Here is a 26,652-nt window from a genome sequence, read left to right as displayed (position 1 = left end):
GTTCCTTATCCTGCTTTCTTATTGAATTTTGAATGAAGAAGATATATTGTACTGTGAATTGTATGTCTATAAAACAGTTTTGAAAATGGTATTCTTGGTCTTAGTATGCTAGAATGATAAAAAGATTAGTAAAGTATACACCAATGAGATAGATAAAAAAACAACTAATTAATTGAATTTAAACTGAAGAATCTAGAGGCCATTTTTTTTCTATATTAATGCACATGAACCTGGGAGATTATATCATGGCTTATGTTTTCTTGAATCACAGTCTGTGTTCTGAAAATCAAAGGCTATTTTTAAAACTTCTTATACTGTTGAGGAAGAAAATCTAAAGTGGCATTTTATAATTTTAAACCTGGGTTGATACAAGTGTATTTTGATCCTCTATCAATATCAAATCAGAAAAAAAGATTGAAGTTCCTTATTTTAAATGTTGTCATGGCAATGACAGGGGATAACACAAGAGTTTTTTTACCAATGCATCATTTTTAATGATTTATTTGTAACCTTGTAGAATCATCATATATCTTATCTTCAATATGTCGATTATTATTAAAAAACAACATTTCTATACACATGATAGAAACTAGAAGTTTAGATTTTGATGGGGACAAGAAGTTAATATCAGGTTTTTGAACACTGAGCCTTGTAGATTTTTTATTTGTTCATTATAACCATTTCATTGATATTTGTACACATCATTTTGAATAAAAGGAGATATGGGGTGTACCTAAATGAAGCAGCTGCTCAAAACATAAGACAAGTTTCTATTCAATATACCAAGCTCTAAATTGCACCAGGTCTATAAACAGTGTAAATAAATTTAGCAGAAACTATCAAGGATTCAAGATCATCTGATATACTTCTCAAAATAACCATAGATATGCATCATAGAACTACTGGCAAGATTCCAGACATAAGAATGACAGAAGGATAATGGCAGGGTTAATTTAGTTTTTGTCGAGCCTTCGACTTAAGTGCAAAAAGCGAGACTAAGCGATCCTACATTCCGTCGTCGGCGACGGCGGCGTCCCCAAATTTTCACTCTGTGGTTAAAGTTTTAAAAATTTTAATAACTATCTTAAACTATACTGGATTTCTACCAAACTTGGGCAGAATAAAATTGAGAATGGAAATGGGGAATGTGTCAAAGAGACAACAACCCGACCAAATAAAAAACAACAGCAGAGGGTCACCAACAGGTCTTCAATGTAGCGAGAAATTCCCGCACCTGGAGGCGTCCTTCAGCTGGCCCCTAAACAAATATATACTAGTCCAGTGATAATGAACGCCATACTAATTTCCAAATTGTACACAAGAAACTAAAATTAAAATAATACAAGACTAACAAAGGCCAGAGGCTCCTGACTTGGGACAGGAGCAAAAATGCGGCGGGATTAAACATGTTTGTGAGATCTCAACCCTCCCCCTATACCTCTAACCAATGTAGAAAAGTAAATGCATAACAATACGCACATTGAAATTCAGTTCAAGAGAAGTCCGAGTCTGATGTCAGAAGATGTAACCAAAGAAAATAAACAAAATGACAATAATACATAAATAACAACAGACTACTAGCAGTTAACTGACATGGCAGCTTGTTTAGGATCATAAGATAGTATCAAGAAGTAAATTTTGTAAAAATAAAATTCCATTTTTTCTGTATTATATATATATAAATGGACTTAGTTTTTCTGCGGGGAAACATTACATTTACTCTGTGGTTAAAGTTTTTAAAATTTGAATAACTTTCTTAAACTATACTGGATTTCTACCAAACTTGGACAGAAGCTTGTTTATGATCATAAGATAGTATCCAGAAGAAAAGTTTGCAAAAATAAAATTCCTTTTTTCTCTATTCTACTTATAAATGCATGCACTCTGTGGTTAAATTTAAAAAAAAAATAACTTAATTTCTTACACTATTTTAAATTTGTACCAAACTTGGACAGAAGCTTGTTTATGATCAAAAGCTAGTATCTAGAAGGAAATTTTGTTAATATTTTGTACCTGTGTATCTGTATTTTACTTATAAATGGACTTGTTTTTCTTCCAGTTAACATTACATACTGTCTGCAGTTAAAGTTTTTAAAACATTTATTTGATTCATAAACTATCCTGGATTTTTACCAAACTTGGACAGAAGCTTCTTACAATTAAAAGATAGTATCAAAAGGAATATTTTTATTGATTTTTTTTCTCATTTTTGTTAAGCCTGGGATTTACAGCAAAAGTAGGCGGGACACTGGGTTCCGCGGAACCCTTACAATTTTTTTGAGATCTTGATCTTGCACATTTTATTCTCAATTAGTTGATTAACATTAAAAAACACACAAAAAGTGCTCAAATGTACAATAACATTGACACACAATTACAAAACAAATATGTTTTTGTACTGATATCTCAAAAGTAAAAAAACAGTAAGACAGGTTTTACACTACTCTGTTTAAATATTGATTCATTTTAAAAATCTTTAATTGTTGTTTTTTAGAGTCTGGAAGTACCTGCAGAGATAGTTACTTTCAACCAACATGTTACGTTTACAGTACAAAGGGATATATAACCATGACTGGTGCAACATGGACGTTAGGTTGTGATGTCTATACAGACAATACGTACACATCTACATATGATGAATTATCAACCATGCAGAATTATTGCAACAATCACTATGACTGCAGTGTACAGATTACTGGTGGCAAAATGGCTCAAAACTGCTACGATATTCATTATTATCAAAGCTCTTACAATCAAGTACATGCATATACAAGTACTTATTATGAATCGTAAGTATACTTAGCTAAGAGAAGACAAATGAACAAACAAAGGAACAGGTAAACAAACAGACAGACCAGAAAACATAATGCTCTGAATGGGGCATAAAAATCAATGTAAAATAGAAAGGATTATTTCAATAAACCAATGTATATAATCTGATCATATGCTTTTCCATTCTAGAATATTTTTGTATTTTTTATCTTCAAACAACTTTGACAAGCTTCAACAATGAATCATGAGAAATTAAAATCATATAAACTGTGTGTAAAGAGGAATGAAGGAAGGAATGCGCTGTATTACCAGGCTTCAAATTACCATTTTTGGCAATGTTAAGAGTTTTGGTTGGCTGGATATTTAACCATCCTTCCCTTGTGTTATTGTGCTATGGTAATTATTACATTTTGTACCTAAACTGGCCCTGAGGGCAGGATTGGTCTTAGACCCTTGCATTTCAAAGATGTAGATGAAGATGTGAGCTCTATTCATTAATTGGGTTGTGTTGTCCGTTGTCCGTTGTCATAGTCATTAATTTTTACAAAAATCTTATCCTCTGAAACTACTTGGCCAAATAAAACCAAACTGGGCCTAAATTATGCTTAGGGTATTTAGTTTAAAAATTCCTTTAGCCTGTTGTAACATTAAAGTCATTATGAGCTGTATTTATTTGCTTTTAGTCCTGTTACATGTAGGTAAAAATGAGTAGTTCTATATACTGTGGATTCATTTATTTTTGAGGGTATCAATTTTTGTGGATGATGGAAAACTTGCATCTTCTTGAACATTTTATTTCGTGGTTATGCCGAAGTCTTCACACAAGCTTATGGCAATTTTGTCATTCATTGAACATTTAATTTTGTAGTTCATCTATACCCACGAAATCCACGAAAATTGGTATCCAAAGAATAATAATGTATCCACAGTACACCCTGTCATAGATAAATATTTGGATTGACTAACTCATTTAAGTGATCAAGGTTATCCTTTTAGTTATTCCATTCAAGTCAGGGGGTTAAAGTCAGAACTAATCTGTTAAAAGGGACTTGTTATGGTCAAAGACAGTGCCCAGAGCAAAATTTAGAAGAAAAAAAGGTTGTGAAGATTAATTAGACTTTGTTGGGTAGATAACAAGAAAAATAGAAACTTCACTTAATTTGATAAAGGAACAATATATAGAAGATTTAAGGGAGTTCACTACTCAGTTTCAAATAATTAACTTTTCAAAACACTTGTATATATTGATAGGGGATAATTAATGGAATCAAAAGAGCCAAAAATATATATTTAAGTCAATGTGCCTTTAGAAAATATTCTCTCTTGACTTTTCATAGCTTTATAAAAGACAAGTTTAAGTTATCAAAAACTATTAAAATATAAAAAAAAATTATAAGACTTTTACAGATGGCTTATATCTATACATGTTAAAGATTTATAAAAAGAAAAATAGGGTCAGTGGGTAAACTTTTTTAAGGCATTCAAATGAATATACCAGAGGATTCCGAAAATCTGACAAAAATCAAAAACATTACAAGCGAACATCCTTAAAGGCTAAAAATTTTAATGAAATACTTTAATTTGATAATCCAGATCATTCATTGGATGGAAGGTACCCTAAATTATTAAACACTTTATATAAACATGCTCCAATAGTAGCGAGAAGAGTAAAGAAAAAGTCTCAATTGAAGTAGTTAAATCAGGATATAAATCAACTACACGTTCAAAGAGACTTTTCTCATAAAAGAAAGATTTTGAAAACAACAAGTTATTTAGGAACAAGCTACTTACGCCCACATAAATAAATGTAAGACTGACTATTTCTCCTTGGCTGTGCAGTCTAATTAAAAAAATTAGTGAAATCTGGAAACATCTAAAAGATTTAAATGCAGAATCATAATGTCCAAAACAAGTGTAACATTTCAAAGATCAGATGTCAATGAACCTGGAAAAGTTTGTGAACACTTATCAGTGTCGTCAGCGTCTTTCAAAGACAGATGGTTTCTGGATAGTAACTTAAGTATAAGTTAATAGATATCAAATGAAATTTTAACACAATGTTGATAACCACAAAAGGAAAGTTGGGATTGATTTTGGGGGTTATGAAGAATCAAGAAGGTATAAGAATTACGGACCAAAAAGGGGACCCAAATATGCATTTTTAGCTCACCTGGCCTAAAAGGCCATGTGAGCTTTTCTCATCACTTGGCGTCCGTCGTCGTCGACGTCATCGTCGTCGTCGTCGTCGTCATTAACAATTTTTCAAACATCTTCTCCTCTGAAACTACTGAATGGATTTGAATGAAACTTAACATGATTGTTCCTTAGTATATCCTGCACATGTGCGCTTCGATTTTTGATCCGTCAAAAAACATGGCCGCCGTTACTTAAAATAGAACATAGGGGTCAAATGCAGTTTTTGGCTTATATCTCAAAAACGAAAGCATTTAGAGCAAATCTGACATGGGGTAAAAATGTTCATTAGGTCAATATCTATCAGCCCTGAAATTTTCAGATGAATGAAACAAACCATTGTTGGGTTGCTGCCACTTAATTGGTAATTTTAAGGAAATTTTGCAGTTTTTGGTCATTATCTTGAATATTATTATAGATAAAGATAAACTGTAAACAGCAAAATAGATCAGCAAAGTAAGATCTACAAATAAGTTAATATTACCAAAATTGTCAATTGACCCCTTAAGGGGTTATTGTCCTTTAATGACAATTTTTCACAATTTGTTCATCATATTTGCTAACTTTAAAAAAATCTTCTCCTCTGAAAGTACTGAATGGATTTGGTTAAAACTTAGCATGATTGTTCCTTAGATTATCCTGCACAAAGTGTGTGCTTTGATTTTTGATCCGTCAAAAAACATGGCCGCCGTTACTTAAAATAGAACATAGGGGTCAAATGCAGTTTTTGGCTTATATCTCAAAAACGAAAGCATTTAGAGCAAATCTGACAAAGGGTAAAAATGTTCATTAGGTCAAGATCTATCAGCCCTGAAATTTTCAGATGAATCAAACAAACCATTGTTGGGTTGCTGCCACTTAATTGGTAATTTTAAGGAAATTTTGCAGTTTTTGGTCATTATCTTGAATATTATTATAGATAAAGATAAACTGTAAACAGCAAAAAAGATCAGCAAAGTAAGATCTACAAATAAGTTAATATGACCAAAATTGTCAATTGACCCCTTAAGGGGTTATTGTCCTTTAATGACAATTTTTCACAATTTGTTCATCATATTTGCTAACTTTAAAAAATCTTCTCCTCTGAAAGTACTGAATGGATTTGGTTAAAACTTAGCATGATTGTTCCTTAGATTATCCTGCACAAAGTGTGTGCTTTGATTTTTGATCCGTCAAAAAACATGGCCGCTGTTACTTAAAATAGAACATAGGGGTCAAATGCAGTTTTTGGCTTATATCTCAAAAACGAAAGCATTTAGAGCAAATCTGTTAAAGGGTAAAAATGTTCATTAGGTTAAGATCTATCAGCCCTGAAATTTTCAGGTGAATCAAACAAACCATTGTTGGGTTGCTGCCACTTAATTGGTAATTTTAAGGAAATTTTGCAGTTTTTGGTCATTTTCTTGAATATTATTATAGATAAAGATAAACTGTAAACAGCAAAAAAGATCAGCAAAGTAAGATCTACAAATCAGTTAATATGACCAAAATTGTCAATTGACCCCTTAAGGGGTTATTGTCCTTTAATGACAATTTTTCACAATTTGTTCATCATATTTGCTAACTTTAAAAAATCTTCTCCTCTGAAAGTACTGAATGGATTTGGTTAAAACTTAGCATGATTGTTCCTTAGATTATCCTGCACAAAGTGTGTGCTTTGATTTTTGATCCGTCAAAAAACATGGCCGCCGTTACTTAAAATAGAACATAGGGGTCAAATGCAGTTTTTGGCTTATATCTCAAAAACGAAAGCATTTAGAGCAAATCTGACAAAGGGTAAAAATGTTCATTAGGTTAAGATCTATCAGCCCTGAAATTTTCAGGTGAATCAAACAAACCATTGTTGGGTTGCTGCCACTTAATTGGTAATTTTAAGGAAATTTTGCAGTTTTTGGTCATTATCTTGAATATTATTATAGATAAAGATAAACTGTAAACAGCAAAAAAGATCAGCAAATTAAGATCTACAAATAAGTTACTATGACCAAAATTGTCAATTGACCCCTTAAGGGGTTATTGTCCTTTAATGACAATTTTTCACAATTTGTTCATCATATTTGCTAACTTTAAAAAATCTACTCCTCTGAAAGTACTGAATGGATTTGGTTAAAACTTAGCATGATTGTTCCTTAGATTATCCTGCACAAAGTGTGTGCTTTGATTTTTGATCCGTCAAAAAACATGGCCGCCGTAACTTAAAATAGAACATAGGGGTCAAATGCAGTTTTTGGCTTATATCTCAAAAACGAAAGCATTAAGAGCAAATCTGACATGGAGTAAAAATGTTCATTAGGTCAATATCTATCAGCCCTGAAATTTTCAGATGAATCAAACATCCAATTGTTGGGTTGCAGCCACTTAATTGGTAATTTTAAGGAAATTTTGCAGTTTTTATACGACCGCAAAATTTGAAAAAATTTTCGTCGTATATTGCTATCACGTTGGCGTCGTCGTCTGCGTCTGCGTCGTCGTCGTCCGAATACTTTTAGTTTTCGTACTCTAACTTAAGTAAAAGTGAATAGAAATCTATGAAATTTTAACACAAGGTTTATGACCACAAAAGAAAGGTTGGTATTGATTTTGGGAGTTTTGGTCCCAACATTTTAGGAATTAGGGGCCAAAAAGGGCCCAAATTAGCATTTTCTTGGTTTTCGCACTATAACTGTAGTTTAAGTTAATAGAAATCTATGAAATTTTGACACAAGGTTTATGACAACAAAAGAAAGGTTGGGATTGATTTTGGGAGTTTTGGTTTCAATATTTTAGGAATAAGGGGCCAAAAAAGGGCCCAAATAAGCATTATTCTTGGTTTTCGCACAATAACTTTACTTTAAGTATATAGAAATCAATGAAATTTAAGCACAATGTTTATGACTACAAAAGGAAGGTTGGTATTGATTTTGGGAGTTTAGGTCCCAACAGTTTAGGAATTAGGGGCCAAAAAGGGACCCAAAAAGCATTTTTCTTGGTTTTCGCACCATAAAGTTAGTATAAGTAAATAGAAATCTATGAAATTTAAACACAAGGTTTATGACCATAAAAGGAAGGTTGGTATTGATTTTTTGGAGTTTTGGTCCCAACAGTTTAGGAATAAGGGGCCCAAAGGGTCCAAAATTAAACTTTGTTTGATTTCATCAAAATTGAATAATTGGGGTTCTTTGATATGCCCAATCTAACTGTGTATGTAGATTCTTAACTTTTGGTCCCGTTTTCAAATTGGTCTACATTAAGGTCCAAAGGGTCCAAAATTAAAATTAGTTTGATTTTGACAAAAAATGAATCGGTTGGGTTCTTTGATATGCTGAATCTAAAAATGTACTTAGATTTTTGATTATTGGCCCAGTTTTCAAGTTGGTCCAAATCGGGTCCAAAATTAAACTTTGTTTGATTTCATCAATAATTGAATAAATGGGGTTCTTTGATATGCCAGATCTAACTGTGTATGTAGATTCTTCATTTTTGGTCTTGTTTTCAAATTGGTCTACATTAAAGTCCAAAGGGTCCAAAATTAAACTTAGTTTGATTTTAACAAAAATTGAAATCTTGGGGTTCTTTGATATGCTGAATCCAAACATGTACTTAGATTTTTGATTATGGGCCCAGTTTTCAAGTTGGTCCAAATCAGGATCTAAAATTATTATATTAAGTATTGTGCAATAGCAAGTCTTTTCAATTGCACAGTATTGCGCAATGGCAAGAAATATCTAATTACACAATATTGTGAAATAGCATTTTTTTTTTAATTAGAGTTATCTTTCTTTGTCCAGAATAGTAAGCAAGAAATATCTAATTGCAAAATATTGTGCAATTGCAAGGTTTTTTTTTAATTGGAGTTATCTTTCTTTGTCCAGAATCAACTTAAATCTTTGTTATATACAATATACAATGTATATTCACTTTTTACTACCAACTGATAAATTAAAATAATCTTTACCATTCAGTGATAACAAGCAGTTTTTTTACATTTTATTTACAGTTTATTTTATGACGTATTTAAATGAGTAGTTATTGTTGCAAACTCCATTAGAAATTTTAATTGAGATTAGTTTTGGAATAAGGGAAAGGGGGATGTGATTAAAAAAATTGGGTTCAATTTTCTCATTTGAAATTTCATAAATAAAAAGAAAATTTCTTCAAACATTTTTTTGAGAGGATTAATATTCAACAGCATAGTGAATTGCTGTAAGAGAAAACCAAAATTTTAAGTTCATTAGAACACATTCGTTCTGTGTCAGAAACCTATGCTGTGTCAACTATTTAATCACAATCCAAATTTAGAGCTGAATCCAGCTTGAATGTTGTGTCCATACTTGCCCCAACCATTCAGGGTTCAACCTCTGCGGTCGTATAAAGCTACGCCCTGCGGAGCATCTGGTTGGTCATTATCTTGAATATTATTATAGATAAAGATAAACTGTAAACAGCAAAAATGATCAGCAAAGTAAGATCTACAAATAAGTCAATTTGACCAAAATTGTCAATTGACCTCTTTAGGAGTTATTGCCCTTTAAAGACTTTTTTCACAATTTGTTCATCATGTTGACTTACTTTAAAAAATCTTCTCTTTTGAAACTGCTGTATCAATTTCAGCCAAACTTAGGCTAAATGAGTTTCAGAGTATCTAGTATAAATTTAATATTTCATTTCCTTGTATGTCAAAAAACATAGCTCCTATGGCAAAAATAGAACATAGGAGAAAATGATTTTTTTTTGCTTTTGAAGAAAATAGGACGATTCAAAGAACATTTAAATAAATTGAAAAGCCAAAATAATCATTGATGAGAGATTAAACCAAAAAAATTCAGGTGAGCGATTCAGGCTCTTGAGAGCCTCTTGTTGTATAAGTCAATAACTTGTGTTTAACTGTATGTTTCTCTCTGAAATTATACCACAAATTTCCATACTACAAAAAGGGGGGGGGGGGTGTTATGACTCAAATCATTTAGCAATTAGGGGCAAAAACAAGGGGGTTTCTAGTTAAAGGACAATTTAGACAATTTAGACAGTGAAAGGAAGGTAAGCCAATTCCATTTAAAGAATACTGTTATATATATGTTTGATTACGTTCCTTACACGACTTGAAAATTATGTATACAGAAATGCTGATTGTCTTGAGATGTAAATTTATTTTTTGAAGTTACTACATGTATTAATTGATATTAATTTTAACCATTAACAATGTCATTTTATGTTTTGATATTTTATGATGTATTTAAATGAGTATTTATGGTTGCAAACTCCATTAGAAATTTGAATTGAGATTATTTTTGAAAAAAGGGAAAGAGGGAAGTAAAAAAAGGGGGGGAGGGGGGTACAATTTTTCTCATTACAGATTTCAGAAATTAAAAAGAAAATGTTTTCAAATATTTTTTTTGAGGGGATTAATATTCAACAGAAAAGTGTATTGCTCAAAAGCTAAAAAAATAATTGTAAGTTCATTAGACCACATTCATTCTGTGTCGGAAAGCTATGCTGTGTCAGAAAGCTATGCTGTGTAAACTATTTAATTACAGTCTAAATTCAGAGCTGTATCAAGCTTGAATATTGTGTCCATACTTGCCCCAACTGTTCAGGGTTCAACCTCTGTGCTTGTTTAAAATCTGCACCCTACGAGCAATTGGTTACAATTTTACTGTTTGTCTCAGATAAAAGTATTAAATGAATTATTAAAAAGTTGGTCCTAAAATTCTAAAAATAAGTGCTTCAATAATTTATGAATCCTTTGCGCATATTTTTATTTAAAGCCTTTGAACAGGTATATTTTCATCTATCTTTAGTTGTGCAAGAGTATCACCTATTTATAAATAAAGGCAACAGTAGTATACCGCTGTTCAAAACTCATAAATCCATGGACATAAAACAAAATCGGGGTAACAAACTAAAACCGAGGGAAACGCATTAAATATAAGAGGAAAACAACGACATAACACCGAAACGTAACAAGCATCAGACAAAACACCACAAGAAAAACAAATATAACATGAAAACCAAATACATGAATAGTCCATTATAAAAGTGGTGATGTAAAAGATATAAACAACTAATGATTGACCAAAATCTGTACTTCAAATTTTGTCAAATATTTTTGAAAAGATTATTTTACTCTCAAATTTACAAATATTTGATAGAATTTGATAAGATTTATATGTACCAATCTGAGTTTAGACAAAGCCCTTTGTGTCACTTTGCTTTAACAAAAATTGTTGAAGAATTATTGAATAAAATGGATCAAGGAAACTACACTGAAGTCATATTCTTGGATTAACGATTTAAAAAAAAAAAAGTTTGATAAAATTATTAGATCACTCAATTTTATTATCTAAATTAAAAATGTATAATGTGATTCTCTTTCTGTTGAATGGTTCTAATCATATTTATCAAACAGGTCTCAAAGAATAAAAATAACTACCAACATATCTTCAGGAAAGAAAAAAAAACATTTTGTGTTCCACAGGGCAGTATTTTAGGTCCTCAATTATTTCTTTTATTTATTAATGATCTCCCACTTCAACTAAATCATACAAAGCCTGATTTGTATACAGATGACCCAAATCTTAAATTCTTAAATTCTTTTTAAATTTAGTTGATGATATATGTGATTAACCTAATGACAAAATAGCAACTTTTAAAATATGGTGTGAAAATACATTTAATGATATAATTCTAAATATTTAAAAACCCAAATCAATGTTAGTTGGTTCACAAAGGAAGCTTCAAAGCATACAAGAAACTTTGAAGATAGAATACAGTGGAATTCTTTTACAAAATGTAAACAGTGAACAATTACTTGGCATCATAATATTGTCTTTCATGGACAAAGTGTGTACTTTGTATCAACTAGACTAGGTTTACTAAATTGATTGAAGCATTATATTCCACAAAAGGTTGATGTTTATTTTATAATGGATATATACTTTCTCTCTTTCATTATTGCTTTACAAGATGGACAGAAACAAGTAATGTAAATATAGAAAATATGTTAAAATTACATAAAAGGGCAGCCAGAATCATTCTAAACAAAGCCTATGACACACAGTCAAAAACTTTATTCAAACAATTAGGATGGTTAAATTTTCAAATAAGAATCACATATCACAAAGGAGTATTAATGTCAATCTAATTAAAAATTGATCTCTTATTGCTCCCAATTTCTGTCGCATGGGAGAGGGGAGCAATACGAGATTGGTTTTTAATTAGATTGTATTAATGTATTAATAGCCCCTCCCCCCCCCCCCCCCCCCATTAATGTATAAGTGTGTAAATAGTCCATTATTTAACAATAACCAAAATGTTAAGATATTCCTTGCGTTCATTTAATGGTCTTTTTATACCACCCATGTCAAAAAACACATTATATACTGAACGACTTTAGAAACGCAACACTCATTTTGTTGATTTTTTTTACCAACTACTTTTCATGCTTATAATACTTCTTTCTCCTTACAACTAATCAAAATCTGACTTACCTTTGGTTATTAAACATACCGAATTTTTGAAGTCACACAAATTTCTTAAAGCGAAATTTTGGACCCATGAAAGATTGTTTCAGTTTTTTTTTGCTTTGTGAAACAGTTCTTTCAATCCTTTGCCTCACTTAAATCAGTTTAAAAATGTTGCATCATCATTTTGCCAAGACTGAGAAATAAAAATTTGAATTAGCCCTTAAGAATACTTCAAACATGATAACATAAACGTGTTGCTGTCACGAAATAGAAGTTCCTTCATAATATAAGTTCCAAATGGGAAAAATATTCTGGAATATTACTTCCACAGGAGTAAATATTACAGTAGATGTTCCTAACGGAATAAATAGTATAGAATATTTGTTCCATCAGGTACAGGTATTATGACATTGTTTATAATAAAGTTTCCACTGGAACTTCTGTTAGGTGGAACAAATATACGTTGACATTGCAACCATACTGTATGACTTCTTAAACTTGTCTTACTGCCCTTCCGACAACGATACAAGTAGACAAGATTTGTTGCTGGGCATCAATGAACAGATCAACATGTAGTGACAATGAAACGTCAACAGAATTTGATGATGCAACGTCATTTGCCAGACATGTTTACGGCAGCAACATCAACTGCTAATCAAATTGCAGAGTGCCATTGAGTACAGATTCATGCCATAAATGTTTCCCATCAACTAAATTGCCAAAGAATCGACTGAAGGAAAACATTTAAAGCCCTAAAGTTACAACCGCATCATTGTCAAAACCAATTATAGCGAACCAAATGAAAGTTTTCCACAGAGTCGTCTGCTCTTGACCAAGGTATTTAAACTTTTGCAAGTTTACCTGTACCATTGAATCAATACAATAGCTATTGTTCTCTGTGTAGTTTATTCACTTGGACATTTAAATTTCTTCTAGGAGAAATCTATCACTCATTGATTAATTTGCCTGCTCAAAAAAATGTCTTCTCTGTTGATTGAAATACATGTATAAACTCACATTACCTGCATATGATACAGTATTTATTCAATATCAATGATTATTTTCACTTATAAGCACTGATTTAATTATAAAAAGTTTATTTCTGATTTTTTTTAACTACTGCATGCATTTGTCAGAGAATCTGCATCTTTCTGGGTTCTTCAGTTATAAAGAATACATTTATGAAGACCTTTATTTAAACATTATCATTTCAAGTTTTAATTTGTGAACAGACTAAAAAATAGCAAATTTTAATAGGTAAAATGTTGAAATTTGATCAGAAATCAACTTTTAATTTTTTAACTAGTGTTTATATCAAACAAATTGAAAATGTGTTATTGATTGAATAAATACAACGTCACATGCAGTTTTATAATTCCTTATTTGTACATGTATTTCCATCATTGACAGTTCAATTTTTTGTTCAGGTAAGTTAATCAGTGAGTGATAGATTTCCCTTAGAAGAAATTTAAAGGACCCATATGTGAATAAACTACACAGAGAACATTACCTGCTGAATTTGTTAGATGGGACAATAGAACTGCCAAAAGTTTAAATGAACAGGTAACTTGCAGGTGAATCTATGGAAAACTATGGTAGGGTTTGCAATAATGGGTTGAACAAATGAAAAATCAGAAGGTGTAAAACAGAACCCAAAACATGTCAGACAGAATTTGTTGACCTTTCTTACAATCATTTTGACGTTTGTAACAGGCAGTCATCGCTTTTGACCATGACACATTTATTAAAAAATAACACAATTTATATATTCTAGAGTAGCGTTTCTAAAGTCGGTCAGTGTATGAAAAAAAAACATTTCAATATTCCGGTACAGTTCTTTGGAACAGTATTCCTGTACAAAAAAATAGAAACAATAGATCAGTTAAAATTTTTTAAATGCATTTCCAGCATTACGCAGGCCATAGGATATATAGGAGAAATAAATATTTGAGTGGAGGAAAGGAAATTTGTTTTTGTGTTTAGGGAAAAGTAAGCATATCCTGCTCAACATGTGTCATGTAGTATGATTGTCAATATATAATACTATCTTTTCTTCACATTTTGAAGTAACAGTAACAAATTTTGTTATTTGATTTTGCCACGTGATTATGGACTTTATGAATTGATTTTCCTCTAAGTTCAGTATTTTTGTGATTTTACTTTTTGCAATCAAAATTGAAGAATTTTGTTAGCTTTTATAATGGCCTTCTTTTTGCCTTGTAGTTCGGTATTTTTGTTCTATTTTTAAAAGACATTTTTGTACACCCAATTAAAATTTATTTACTAATCTTTGACATCCTTCATTTCAGAAGACGAATATCAATTGTGCTCTTTTGGAAATTTTACAAAATAACCTTTATTATTTCAGGTGTGGTTGGTGGGGATGGGATACGTGCACTAGAACCAGAACGTCTTATGTAACAAGAACACATTATTACTCTGTACGTGTAGCTTCAATCTGTGGTGTACTTAACTGGAACTACTACTGTACAAGTAAGTCTTAGTGCATAGGGGTATCTATATCATAATTACCTCTACAGGTTGATAAGGATATATAATGGTCCTTTAAGGGACTCTTTTTTCAGCTATATGAGCGACTTGTTGCAAGTCAAAATTCTTGTTCATATCAACAAGTTCTGATTTTCCACTGGCAATTTAAGGTTCCAACCTTTCATGCAGGTCGACTCCATTTTTCAGACTGTAATCATTGTTTTAATTTTTTTATTGTTCTCTTCCTGAAAATGCATGAAATATTGGCTAATCGACAGGAAGCTAATAACAAATAGTCAATTCCAAAATTTATATGTATTTAATGTCTGTTTTATTAACAGCATTTTAGTTATTTGTAAATTGATAGCTTAGTGAATGCTTTAAAAAATCATAAAAAATACTAGGCTTATAATTTTGTACAACACTTAAAATAATCAAAAATTGAAATGCCAAATACAGAAAGTAAAGAGTACTGATGACCTTAAATTCAACATATAGCTACAGTTACCTTAAGGGTAGAACATTCTTAGAAATTAAAATTTTTAAAACTATGACACTATAAATGATAATTCATGTCAACACAGAAAAGCTGACTACTTGACTGTTATATTGTCATTAAGGAGGCTCGCGGGTATAAGATTTTCCGAAAAAAAACAAACTTTAATTTTTCAGTACAAATTTTATTTACTACGTTAAGTAGTTGTTACTTTATCATATGATTCAAAAATCATTCCAAAAAATCAATTTGTGTTGGCCCCAGGTGACTTTTGAAATGTTAATATCACTGAAAAAGCTCCAAATTATCTCCCTTTGGTGCAAAAATGACATTTTTTGGCATTAAAATTGAAATATCCTTTTTAACTCAACGGTGACCTATATTTTTTATTGTTGGTTTCGAATAAGCTGTACATAAACTAAATAATTGTAAAATTTAAGCGATTTCTGTAATTTAGTTCTTTTTTTATTTTGATATAACCGATACTTCTCCTATTAGTTCAACAGAAAAAAAGGACATTAACAAAAATGTATGCTTCTTTGGAAGGCAGATAGTGAGCGTCAATGAACGGTGACCCCATTTTTTTATTTCATTTTTCTATTAAGAATAAGATAAAGTTCGTTTATAGAAAAATATAGAGAAATCCTATATTAAATTAAAAAAAATGATTTAGACCCGCAAGCCCCCTTAAATGGAAATAATAACATTAGATATAATACATAACTTATTTCAGTTCCTCAGTGGGGTATTTGGGGATCATGGTCAGGCTGTTCCACATCATGCGGCAGAGGAACACAGAAAAGAACAAGATCATGTTATAACACAGGGTCAACAAACGATGGTCATAGTTTACATTGTGCCCAAAGTAATGATGAACTCCAAGATAAAGAAACAAGAGAATGTTTGTTGCTAGGAACACAACCATATTGCACATGTATGTATTGTTTAATGAAGGAATATTTGTTCATATATTTTGAAATTGCTGCCTTATGCCATATATTTCAACATTCCTTCAAGTCTCATTTTTTTGGATACTTTTGGCTTTTCAATTTATTAGATTTCGAGAATCTAGTAAACTAATATTTTTTTCAATGAATAGCATACTTTTAAGGAAGCTGGCTTGTCATGTTTTAGATTTATTGTCAGATTTTAGGAATCATCTGGTTTTACCCATTTGAATGCCTTGAAAAAATGTGCCCGGTGACCCCCAATTTTCTTTTTATAAATCTTTTACATGTATAATGATAAGCCATCTGTAAAAGTCTTATAAAATTTTAATTACTTTTTAACAGTTTTTGAGAACTTCAACTTGTCAATGATAAAGCTATGAAAAGTCGAGAGAGAATATTTTCCCGCCAAAATTTCAATGGCTAATATCTCGAAAACAAGCACGGTGACCTATATATTTTTTTTGCTCTTTGGATTCCTTTATTTATCCCCTATCTATATAAACTAGTGTTTTGAAAAGTGAATTACTTTAAAACTGAGAAGCGAACTCCCTTAATTTACTAGATACTGGTTATTTTTGAAGGATTTATAGAATGTGATGAACATAATTATGTTATATAACTTGTAGAACAAAGACAAAGTGCAGCAACGCAATATATAAACATGATGGTAGTGGTAATGCTTGTTACATATGTAAATGTTTGGTCGTCTTATAAAAAATTGAAAATGACACTTTGATAATAATTGATAACTTTGTCTATATAAAATATATACATATAAAAGGGTTATTCCCATGTCCAATATTCAAGGGCAATGTTCAATTCCATTCTGGACAATACTAATTCATTTGATTACAAAACTGTATTTATGATTGTCATTGACAAAAACAGGATATGTTGTTCTTCGATATTAGAATGAGGTTTCGAGTAATATTGAGACTTATTTCTTTGTCATTCTTTTGACAGACTGTTCAGAAAAACCAGATCGTTATAAAGAAATAGATAGCATGTCACTCAGTACAGATTCGGTGTCAGGTAGATAATTGATATACATGTGATATAAATATGATTACTTCACCAAACATCAATAGAGAGAGATAAGTTGAATTCAATTATTCTTTTGCTGCAAGACGTTAGTTAAGTAAGGTGACAGATTTTATCGATGTTCAGATCTTGTAAACCATTAGAAAAGTATACAACAAGGTAACAATTACAATTATCACAATTAAGAACTTCAAAAGTTGCAAGACTTGGTGTGTTGAGACTGTGTGTGTCAACCGGGTAAGCTTCTCCTGCATTGCATGTGCTTACATTCTCAATCAAAATGTCACAATCAGTTTAAATAGAGATCAGTCAACTATACTGATATTTTAAGATCCAAAACTATGAAAATTTTAAAGCTTACCCAAGAGAAAATAAATCTGGAATTCCACTGGAATCCCGGCTGGAATTTTGATGGGATTCCAAGTGGGATCCCACCTTATTCCACCGGGATAAAATTTCGGGAATCCCGCCAAAAGTCCGGGAATTCCGATGTCAATCCCGGTTGAAATATACTGGGATCCCACTGGGATATTGTGGGAATTCAATTGGGATCCCAGTGGGATAAAATTTCGGGATTCCCGCTAAATAAGCGGGATCCCGATGTAAATGTACTGGGATAAAAGTTCGGGATTCCCGTAAATGAAGCGGGATCCCGATGTAAATCCCAGTGGAAATATACTGGGATTCCCGGAAAAAAAAGTGGGATCCCAAAAATAAATACCAGCAGGATATACATGCACCAATTCAAATTGCACTGCCACTGGGATTCCTGGGTTATTTATGCAAAAGGATACATGTCATGTTTTCCTTTCTGTTAATTAATTTGCTGTCTCTGTACTTCCAACTAGAATTGCTGAGTAAATTATGGTAACTGGAATATCTGCATGCAATCTGTTTCGTTGGCAGCTCCATTTAAAAAGATCAGTATATCCCCTAAAAGTATCAAAAAAATCCACAAAGAATCATTTGTTCAATATGTTTTGAAGCAACAAATTCAATAGAAATATTATTGCATGTTAATGTTTATAGAATACAGTAGATTGGAAGCTAGTCCAAATAATTATGAAGTCTTGGAAGGTTATTTTAATTTTTTTGCAAATTAATTACCTTCCTCCTTTTTTATCCCTGACGATAAATAACTAGCGACTTATTATTTTCACCAAATAACCATACACACAACTGAATTAAATTTTGACATACCTACTATTTATGCCTGTTATGTGACAAGTTAACAAGTTTATTCATTGTATATATGTTAAAAATAAATATATTTTCAGTTTATGCTTTCAGACTTTCTGATGTTGATTTGCTCAGATAAAAACCATACAAATCATAGTTCCTCAATAAATAATTTTTATAATCATTATATGCACATATACACATGTTAAATTAAATTATTAATGCACTTATCTGAAAACATCTTCATCTTCGTCCTGTCCATAATTCAGCGTAAACAAATTTTGATGACGTTTTTACCAGTACACAAACGTCGACGTGACAATCTCGCCCCAAATTATATCGGCCAAGTTGATCTGTCTCCGTAACGGTATTATAAATAAATTAAGGGTATCGCATAAAAGTATTAATTACTGGCCAGTTTTTACTAAATATAAGAAAAGAATACTTTAGTAATCGGCACCTGGTGCATGAGGATAAGATAGTGGCCGCATTATTTAGGACAGTATTTTCTTGGGTCGAACTGTTCAGTACAATTGAAAACACAGCACGTGGTCATCATTTTTTTTTACATTTTACATAAGTTGAGAAACCAACGTTTTACGATGTCAGTCAATATCTTATCATTGATGCCGGACGACAACTAATAGAAACGCACTTATGAGAACTTGGGGAACATTAGAAACGCCCAAGCTTGTCTGGCAAAACACCCATTGACATTTCCTCGGACGCCCTCCAGTATCATTTTTATCGCGAAAATCTCGGCATTTTTCTGACTTATAAATATCTGTCAAACTGAATATTAAGTGACACTTAAATGTGATTGACCTCACCTGACAGCTTTGGTGTCATACACATTGTTAATTAACACCAATAACCTATACTTGATGTTATTAGAGACATATGTATACACAAACAAAACACTTGCATATTTTCAACAACATAAATTAATTATGGTTCATACAATTTCCCGTTTTAACTAGACAGGGATCCCAGCATCAGACAGTTTTCCAGATTGGGATCCCGGCTTTAAACAGTTCCAATTGGGATCCCAGTGTCCGATATTTATCCCGTTTCATCTAGACTGGAATCCCGGCTTCAGACAGTTATCCCGAATGGGATCCCAGTTTCAGATATTTATCCGAAATGGGATCCCGCCTCCAGATGCTTATCCTGGCTTATCCCGACAATTTCACCGGGATTGCATTGGGATCCCGATCGATCCCGTTTTCGTTTTCTCTTGGGTATTAATTGTAAATATTTATTAATTTAGTCCTGGTATTTATGATGAGTTTATTTACTAGTTCTCTGTAACCACAAAAGCTATGTGGCCATTCATAGTCTTTAATTATTTAAAAATTGTCTACAAAAAGAAGATGTTGTATGAGTGCCAATAAGACAACTCTCCACAAGAGACCAAATGCCACAGAATTTAACAACTATATGTCATCATACAGCCTTCAACACTGAGGAAGCCCATACCGCATAGTCAGCTATAAAAAGCCCTGAAATGACAAATGTAAAAGATTCAAATGAGAAAACTTAAGGCCTAATTTATGTTAAAAAAATGAACATAAATATTTTAAACATCAACAAACAACAATCACTAAATTACAGACTCCTGACCTTGGACAGGGACATCTATACAGAATGTGTCAGGGTTTAACATGTTAGCAGAATCCCAGCCCTCCCCTAACCTGGGACAGTTGTGTAACAGTACAACATAAGAACAAACTATCAAATTTAGTTGAAAAAGACTTACCTCATCAGATGGATACCAATAGAAATACATCGAACAAAAACTCAGAGTGAATGTGGCCGGGTACTTGTATATCCCTACAACAAAATGACACCAAGAACCGATCTGAGAGTACTCACAGTTACTGACATGTTGATTTACAGTACATGCAATGTGAAGAGTATACCTAACTTGAAATATTTATCTATTCTCTTTTGGAGAGATATTTACCGATTTTTTTTATAACTTTTTTTATATCTATGATATTTTTTTTTCTCAATAGGAAATGGAATCATACTAGAAAGTGACATCCATGTTGTAAGATGTTGTGGGCTTATTCATAAATGGGAGATTTATCCTAAGAATACTGGTGAATTGATTTTTATTGTTTGGCGACCAACAGGGAAAGCTGGAGAGGAAAGGAAGCGTACCATTGTAGGCATCAATAAAGTTACAGTTAGTGGTAGGTTTTGTCTTATGAACTTATTTTACTGATTGAAGTTTTAAAGTCAGTCTGAGTTGGTTTTAGTCATTTTTCTTCCTTTTAGGTAGTATGAATATTTTCAAGTATGCTGTAATAAAATGATTTATCATAGTTTATAACTTTATTTGCATGTGAAATTGCATTTTATTGGGTAATTACTATCCAACATACATGACATATGTAACTATTGTTTATTGTTGTTTTGTTTTATGCACACTGATCTGCCAATGTATAATTTTTGAAACATCTGTATGGTCTTGTTTGTCAAATTTCCTAAAATATTATGTTTATTTTAACACAATGTAATATTGTAATTGCCAGCAGTCAAATAAATTGATGAAAATTACTACTCAAAAGCATATAATTAAAGGAAATTAATGTGTTTTTTTCATCTTGGTATATATGCAGTTCTTACAATATTGTGTTCTTTACTTTGATTTGTTGTTTCTGGGCAGACTTATGAAATTTCACATTGTATACTATATCATTGTATATCTTTCCTCTTAATTAAACAGTTCAGGCAAATTTGAATTATTCTGTATTTTCAATATTCTCCCTCGGAAAAAATACAATATTATGAGCAGATATTTATTAAAATAACACTCAAATTCTTTAATAATAAATCTTTTTTAAATGAATTTAGGCTAAATTTAAGTGGCCAGTGGTGCCAAAAGCTTGAATCTTGCTGTCTGTCTGTCCAAAAAATCAGTTTCCACACTTTTTTCCCTTGTCCTTTTTATTTTTGAAGATATTGACCTGATGTTTGTTATTTAGTTTGCACCTTACAAAAAAGTTTTAAAAAGATCAAGATAATATTTTGTTCTATTACAACGATTTTTTAACTGGTAGGGGACTTTGTAATGCCATGTTATTATAATACTTTCAGAATACTTGTTATCAATATCTTAAACATTTATTAGTATGTGCTTGTCTTACAGGAAGTGATTTAAATAAGAAGAAGGGGTATAAGCCATCAAATTCAGAACGTATAGCTATTACTGCAGGAGATATGATAGGAATGTATGTATAAAATTACGAAACAATATTATACAATTACTGTCTTGATGAGTTAAATATGCGGTTTTATCGACTTTTGAAAAACTGATATTCACTGAGGCCTCAGTGAAAATCAGTTTTTCAAAAGTCAATTAAACCACATATTTACCGAAACAAAAGACAGTAATTGTTTTATTCCATATCTAAAGAGAAAACAATGTATTTAATGACAAATATTTATTATACCCCCGCTTTGAAAAAAGGGGGGTATACTGTTTTACCTCTGTCTGTCCTTCCGTCAGTCCGTCAGTCCATCAGTCCATCAGTCTGTCAGTCTGTCAGTGTGTCAGTCAGTCCATCCGTCCCATGAATATTTTTCGTCACATTTTTCCCATGATCAGGAACTACACTACCAGGATTTCTGAAATTTGGTTTCAAGCTTGATATAAGTCAGCTATTTCTGATATTTGGTTTCAGACTTGATATAAGTCAGCTATACCGTGTGATGTGTTTTCAGATTCATCACTCGACAACTTCCTGTTTACCGAACACATTTGGAGGGGGGTATCATCAGTGAGCAGAAGCTCACAGTTTCACTTGTTTAAACCAATTTTACATCAAACATTTAACCATAACTTTACATGTAAAAACGTGTGACGTTTAGCGCGGTGAATAAGACTTTTCTCCAGGTGAATATGCTTTTTTATTTAAAATCCAATTCATATAGAAAAACCTACTAAAATAATACTAATATTGAATTATACATGATATTTTTTTAACTTGAACATTTCATCCAATACTGTATTTAAAGTGAACTATAATTATACATACATATGTATATTTATATATATATAACCTTTGAATAGACTTATTAAGAAGGGATATAGTTACGATACTGTTGTCAGGTCATTAAAGATTGCATATTTTGGCGTTAATAATGATTGATTCACTTATAGGGTCTTTGCATCGGAACTAAACACATTTATTCAAAAACCAGTTGTTGGCATGACACAGGTTATGTTCTTCTCATATATGTTATGATGGTATGATACTAAACCCCTTACGGGAAGGATTGTGCCTGATGTTCATATGATGAAATCATAATCTTTCGGTCAGTTTAATTGAAGTCTGGAGCTGGCATGTCAGTAAACTGCTAGTAGTCTGTTGTTATTTATGTATTTGTTCCAGACCGTATGAGTATTTGGACCGTACGCGTACGGTCTGACTGATATTAAGAAGATGGTCAAGCTTATTAGATACAAATGTATATAACAGATCAACATGACTTATATCTCCAATTAATATAAAAAGTTCAACAGCATTTGACATAAAAACTTAATATTTTAACTATTTAAAAAGATCACGCTTATTTAATCTGTTAATCTCCTGTATTTTGCAGGCCGGTAATTCATTAATTGCAGCTCAGTATGCTCATTGAAATTGAAGTTATCGGAAGTAAACATAATGTGGGAGGACAATTGTTTTAGAATATTTATGAACTTTACAAAAGAAATGCATACGCAAAGGAACATGCATTACCAAAACATGTAAATGTAAAAAATATGACGTTCTTATTAGAAGCAAGTGTCACCTTCGGCCAGAGTAACAAAATAGAATTCACGGATATACAATTAAGCAAATATTTAATTTCAATTGTTCGCTTATTCACTTTATCATCGGCCATCTATTTTGTAATAATAACAATTTGTATATATTAACTAAAAATAAAGATTTTGATAACTGTTTGTTTAAATTTAACCCACATGATCCCAAAACGTATGATCAGCTGGACCGTACACGTATACTCATACGGTCCGACCGTACGCGTATGGTCGGACCGTACGAGTATACGTATACGGTCCAAATACTCATATGGTCTGGAACATATTATTGTCATTTTGTTTATTTTCTTTGGTTACATCTTCTGACATCAGACTCGGACTTCTCTTCAACTGAATTTTAATGTGCGTATTGTTATGCGTTTACTTTTCTACATTGGCTAGAGGTATAGGGGAGGGTTGAGATCTCACAAACATGTTTAACCCCGCCGCATTTTTGCGCCTGTCCCAAGTCAGGAGCCTCTGGCCTTTGTTAGTCTTATATTATTTTAATTTTAGTTTCTTGTGTACAATTTGGAAATTAGTATGGCGTTCATTATCACTGAACTAGTATATATTTGTTTAGGGGCCAGCTGAAGGACGCCTCAGGGTGCCGTAATTTCTTGCTACATTGAAGACCTGTTGGTGACCTTCTGCTGTTGTTTTTTTCTATGGTCGGGTTGTTGTCTCTTTGGCACATTCCCCATTTCCATTCTCAATTTTATATATGTGTGAATAGACCTTTTTTAATATCTGCTAGTCTAGAAAGAATTAGATAAAAACCCTCTTGGCTTCAAATATGCATCTCCCAGCAATGAAGAAGGAAAGATGATTGTTGTAAAGTTAACATAGAATTCCTATCATTCATATTTATAAATAAGCTGGCAATTCCAAAAAGCTCAAATGCAAAAGATGCAAAGATAGATAAAAGACTGTTCTTTAAATAATTTACAAAAGTTTATAATTGTTTTCAGAACATTACAATTCCAATTTTGGTTATGAGCTCTCGTATGGGACAAGTGCAAAAAAGATATTGCAAAAGCCTGTTTAAAAAGTATACATCAGCATGATCTGAATTTCATATGAACAGATTTAGTTTTATTTTAGCTTTTCCTGTCTTAGTAACCTCCTTTTTGGTTATCTTGTATTATGGTTCTTGTTATTTTAGATTTTTGTTGTTGAAGATGGATCTTTGATTGGTTGATTAATTATTTCAGAACTTTGTAGACCTCGTGCTATTTAGAGCTTGACACATTGTATGCATAAATATAAACTACAGTAAAGGGGACTCTAGATTTTATTTTCAAGGTTGTTTAGTCAAGTGTCTCATTGACTTGAGCTACAACCAATTTGCTAACACTGTAAATTTAGATTCAAGCATATTTTGAAACCAGTTAAAGAACCATTTTATTAAATAGTAATTGAGAAACGGTTGATATATAGTGAAAGTGACTTTTTGTGATGTATTTATTGATGTGAAAACAATTATCTTAACATATAACACATATAAAAATAAGAGGATGTACTCACTACATACGTGACAATAGACCAAATTACATAGAAGTTAAATATTGTAATTTAAAAAGAAAAGAACTTTAATGTGATGAAATATGTAGACAGCTCTCTCACAAGGAAAAACTTACTGTAAAAAATATAGGCATCACTACAGACACGACACATTCTACTGCATCCAAACAGCATGAGTAACAAGCCCTGGAAAAAATAAATAGATAAGATGTGTTATGATGGTCAGCGAGACAACTCTACACAAAGAAGACAGAATGAGGTAGAAGTAAAATACAGTAAAAGAAATAGAACATTAATATCATGGAATATATAGACAGCTTTTTCACAAGCAAAACACAGGTGTATATATATATATATATATATATAAAAGTCTATAAAAAAGACCAACCAGCAAATTTACTATGTACCGGATCGTCTAGAATAGGCGATACTATGCAGATAAGGAAAAAATTATATCAGTCTAAAGATTTGCACAACGGTACTGATATAAGATGTTATAATACGAAAATGTTGTTATTAAATCGTGTTGACAAATATTTCGGCTCAACAAATGGCCTTCTTCAAGTGTCACAAGTTTTAACTATACTGATACATAATGTATAAGGTGTAAACATAGATCAGTAATAATACAGGTAAAACTTGTGACACTTGAAGAAGGCCATTTGTTGAGCCGAAATATTTGTCAACACGATTTAATAACAACATTTTCGTATTATAACATCTTATATCAGTACCGTTGTGCAAATCTTTAGACTGATATATATATATATATTACAGCCAGATGAAAAGAGATAAACAAATGTAAATAAATATCAATTCTTCTTTACTGTAGATATGATGGGGGTAGAAACATTATTTCGTATGAAGTCTGTGATTCAACATTTAATCCCTCAGTATCTGGAGACACAAGTCAGAAGAATTATGTTCCAAATTATTGTCCTACAAACACATACAAGAAAACAATATCTTATCCAGCTGTTGGGAACACAGAAGACTGGTCCAGTACACTTTTATCAGGAAGAGTGTATGCTGTGCAGTATGAAACAACGTCTAGTAAGTTTTTTGTCTAAATATCTTTATTTTGATTTGTCAGAGGTCTCAAATAACCAGCGTTACTGTACTTTTCAGAAAAAATATAATGTGATTCATCAAAATCAGTCAATTTTTCAACATCTAAAAGAAAGTGTTCATTTTTTCGTCATGAAGATACCCCATTATTTTTTTTATTTTTCTATTTTTTTTTATAATTGATACCCCATTATTACCCTCATTAATTATATAATTTTAAAATCCAGAAATAAACAACTGCACACAATACTATTTTCAATGAATCTTGCATTGCTAAAGTTATAGGTGGTTTTGAGCACATCTTTAACTTTTGCAAATAATGTTAGTATTTTGTTGATATTTTAGATACATTACCAACGTTTACAATGCCCACGTACACAGCTTCCATACCAGACCACACCCCTATAGATAGCAGTATAATGGATTTCTACTTTACTGATGCTGACTATGGAGATTTCTATAGGTTGATTGTACCAGATGATGGACACTCATACTTCTACTTTGACTCAAATGAAGGTATGCTAACAGAAAATTAGTTGATGGTAAACATGTATCTTTAGGCATAGAAATAATAATTCTGTATGCTTCTCAGATAAACAATTATCCTATATATATATTACATGTTGTTAATAATATAGAATCAAACACATTTTTTATGTCATTACTGAGGGGGGATAGGAG

At 31.6% G+C, this 26,652-nt stretch overlaps 1 protein-coding gene across 1 annotated transcript in view; it reads left to right on the top strand.

Moving 5' to 3' along the window:
* Positions 1–2,500: 2,500 nt before the first annotated feature.
* LOC139498569 (uncharacterized) overlaps positions 2,501–26,652 on the top strand; it is a 113,395-nt gene continuing 89,243 nt past the window's right edge. Inside the window, exons 1-8 of the mRNA XM_071287012.1 lie at positions 2,501–2,789; positions 14,776–14,900; positions 16,127–16,327; positions 17,307–17,375; positions 20,582–20,761; positions 21,721–21,802; positions 25,736–25,956; positions 26,317–26,487. Coding sequence (XP_071143113.1) covers positions 2,569–2,789; positions 14,776–14,900; positions 16,127–16,327; positions 17,307–17,375; positions 20,582–20,761; positions 21,721–21,802; positions 25,736–25,956; positions 26,317–26,487 — 1,270 coding nt within the window. The 5' untranslated portion in view covers positions 2,501–2,568. The remainder of the gene's footprint in view (positions 2,790–14,775; positions 14,901–16,126; positions 16,328–17,306; positions 17,376–20,581; positions 20,762–21,720; positions 21,803–25,735; positions 25,957–26,316; positions 26,488–26,652) is intronic.

This window comes from Mytilus edulis, chromosome 12, assembly GCF_963676685.1.
Source record: "Mytilus edulis chromosome 12, xbMytEdul2.2, whole genome shotgun sequence".
NCBI lineage: Eukaryota > Metazoa > Mollusca > Bivalvia > Mytilida > Mytilidae > Mytilus > Mytilus edulis.
The sequence above is the reverse complement of the archived record's forward strand: the minus strand, read 5'-3'. Positions and strand labels throughout refer to the sequence as shown.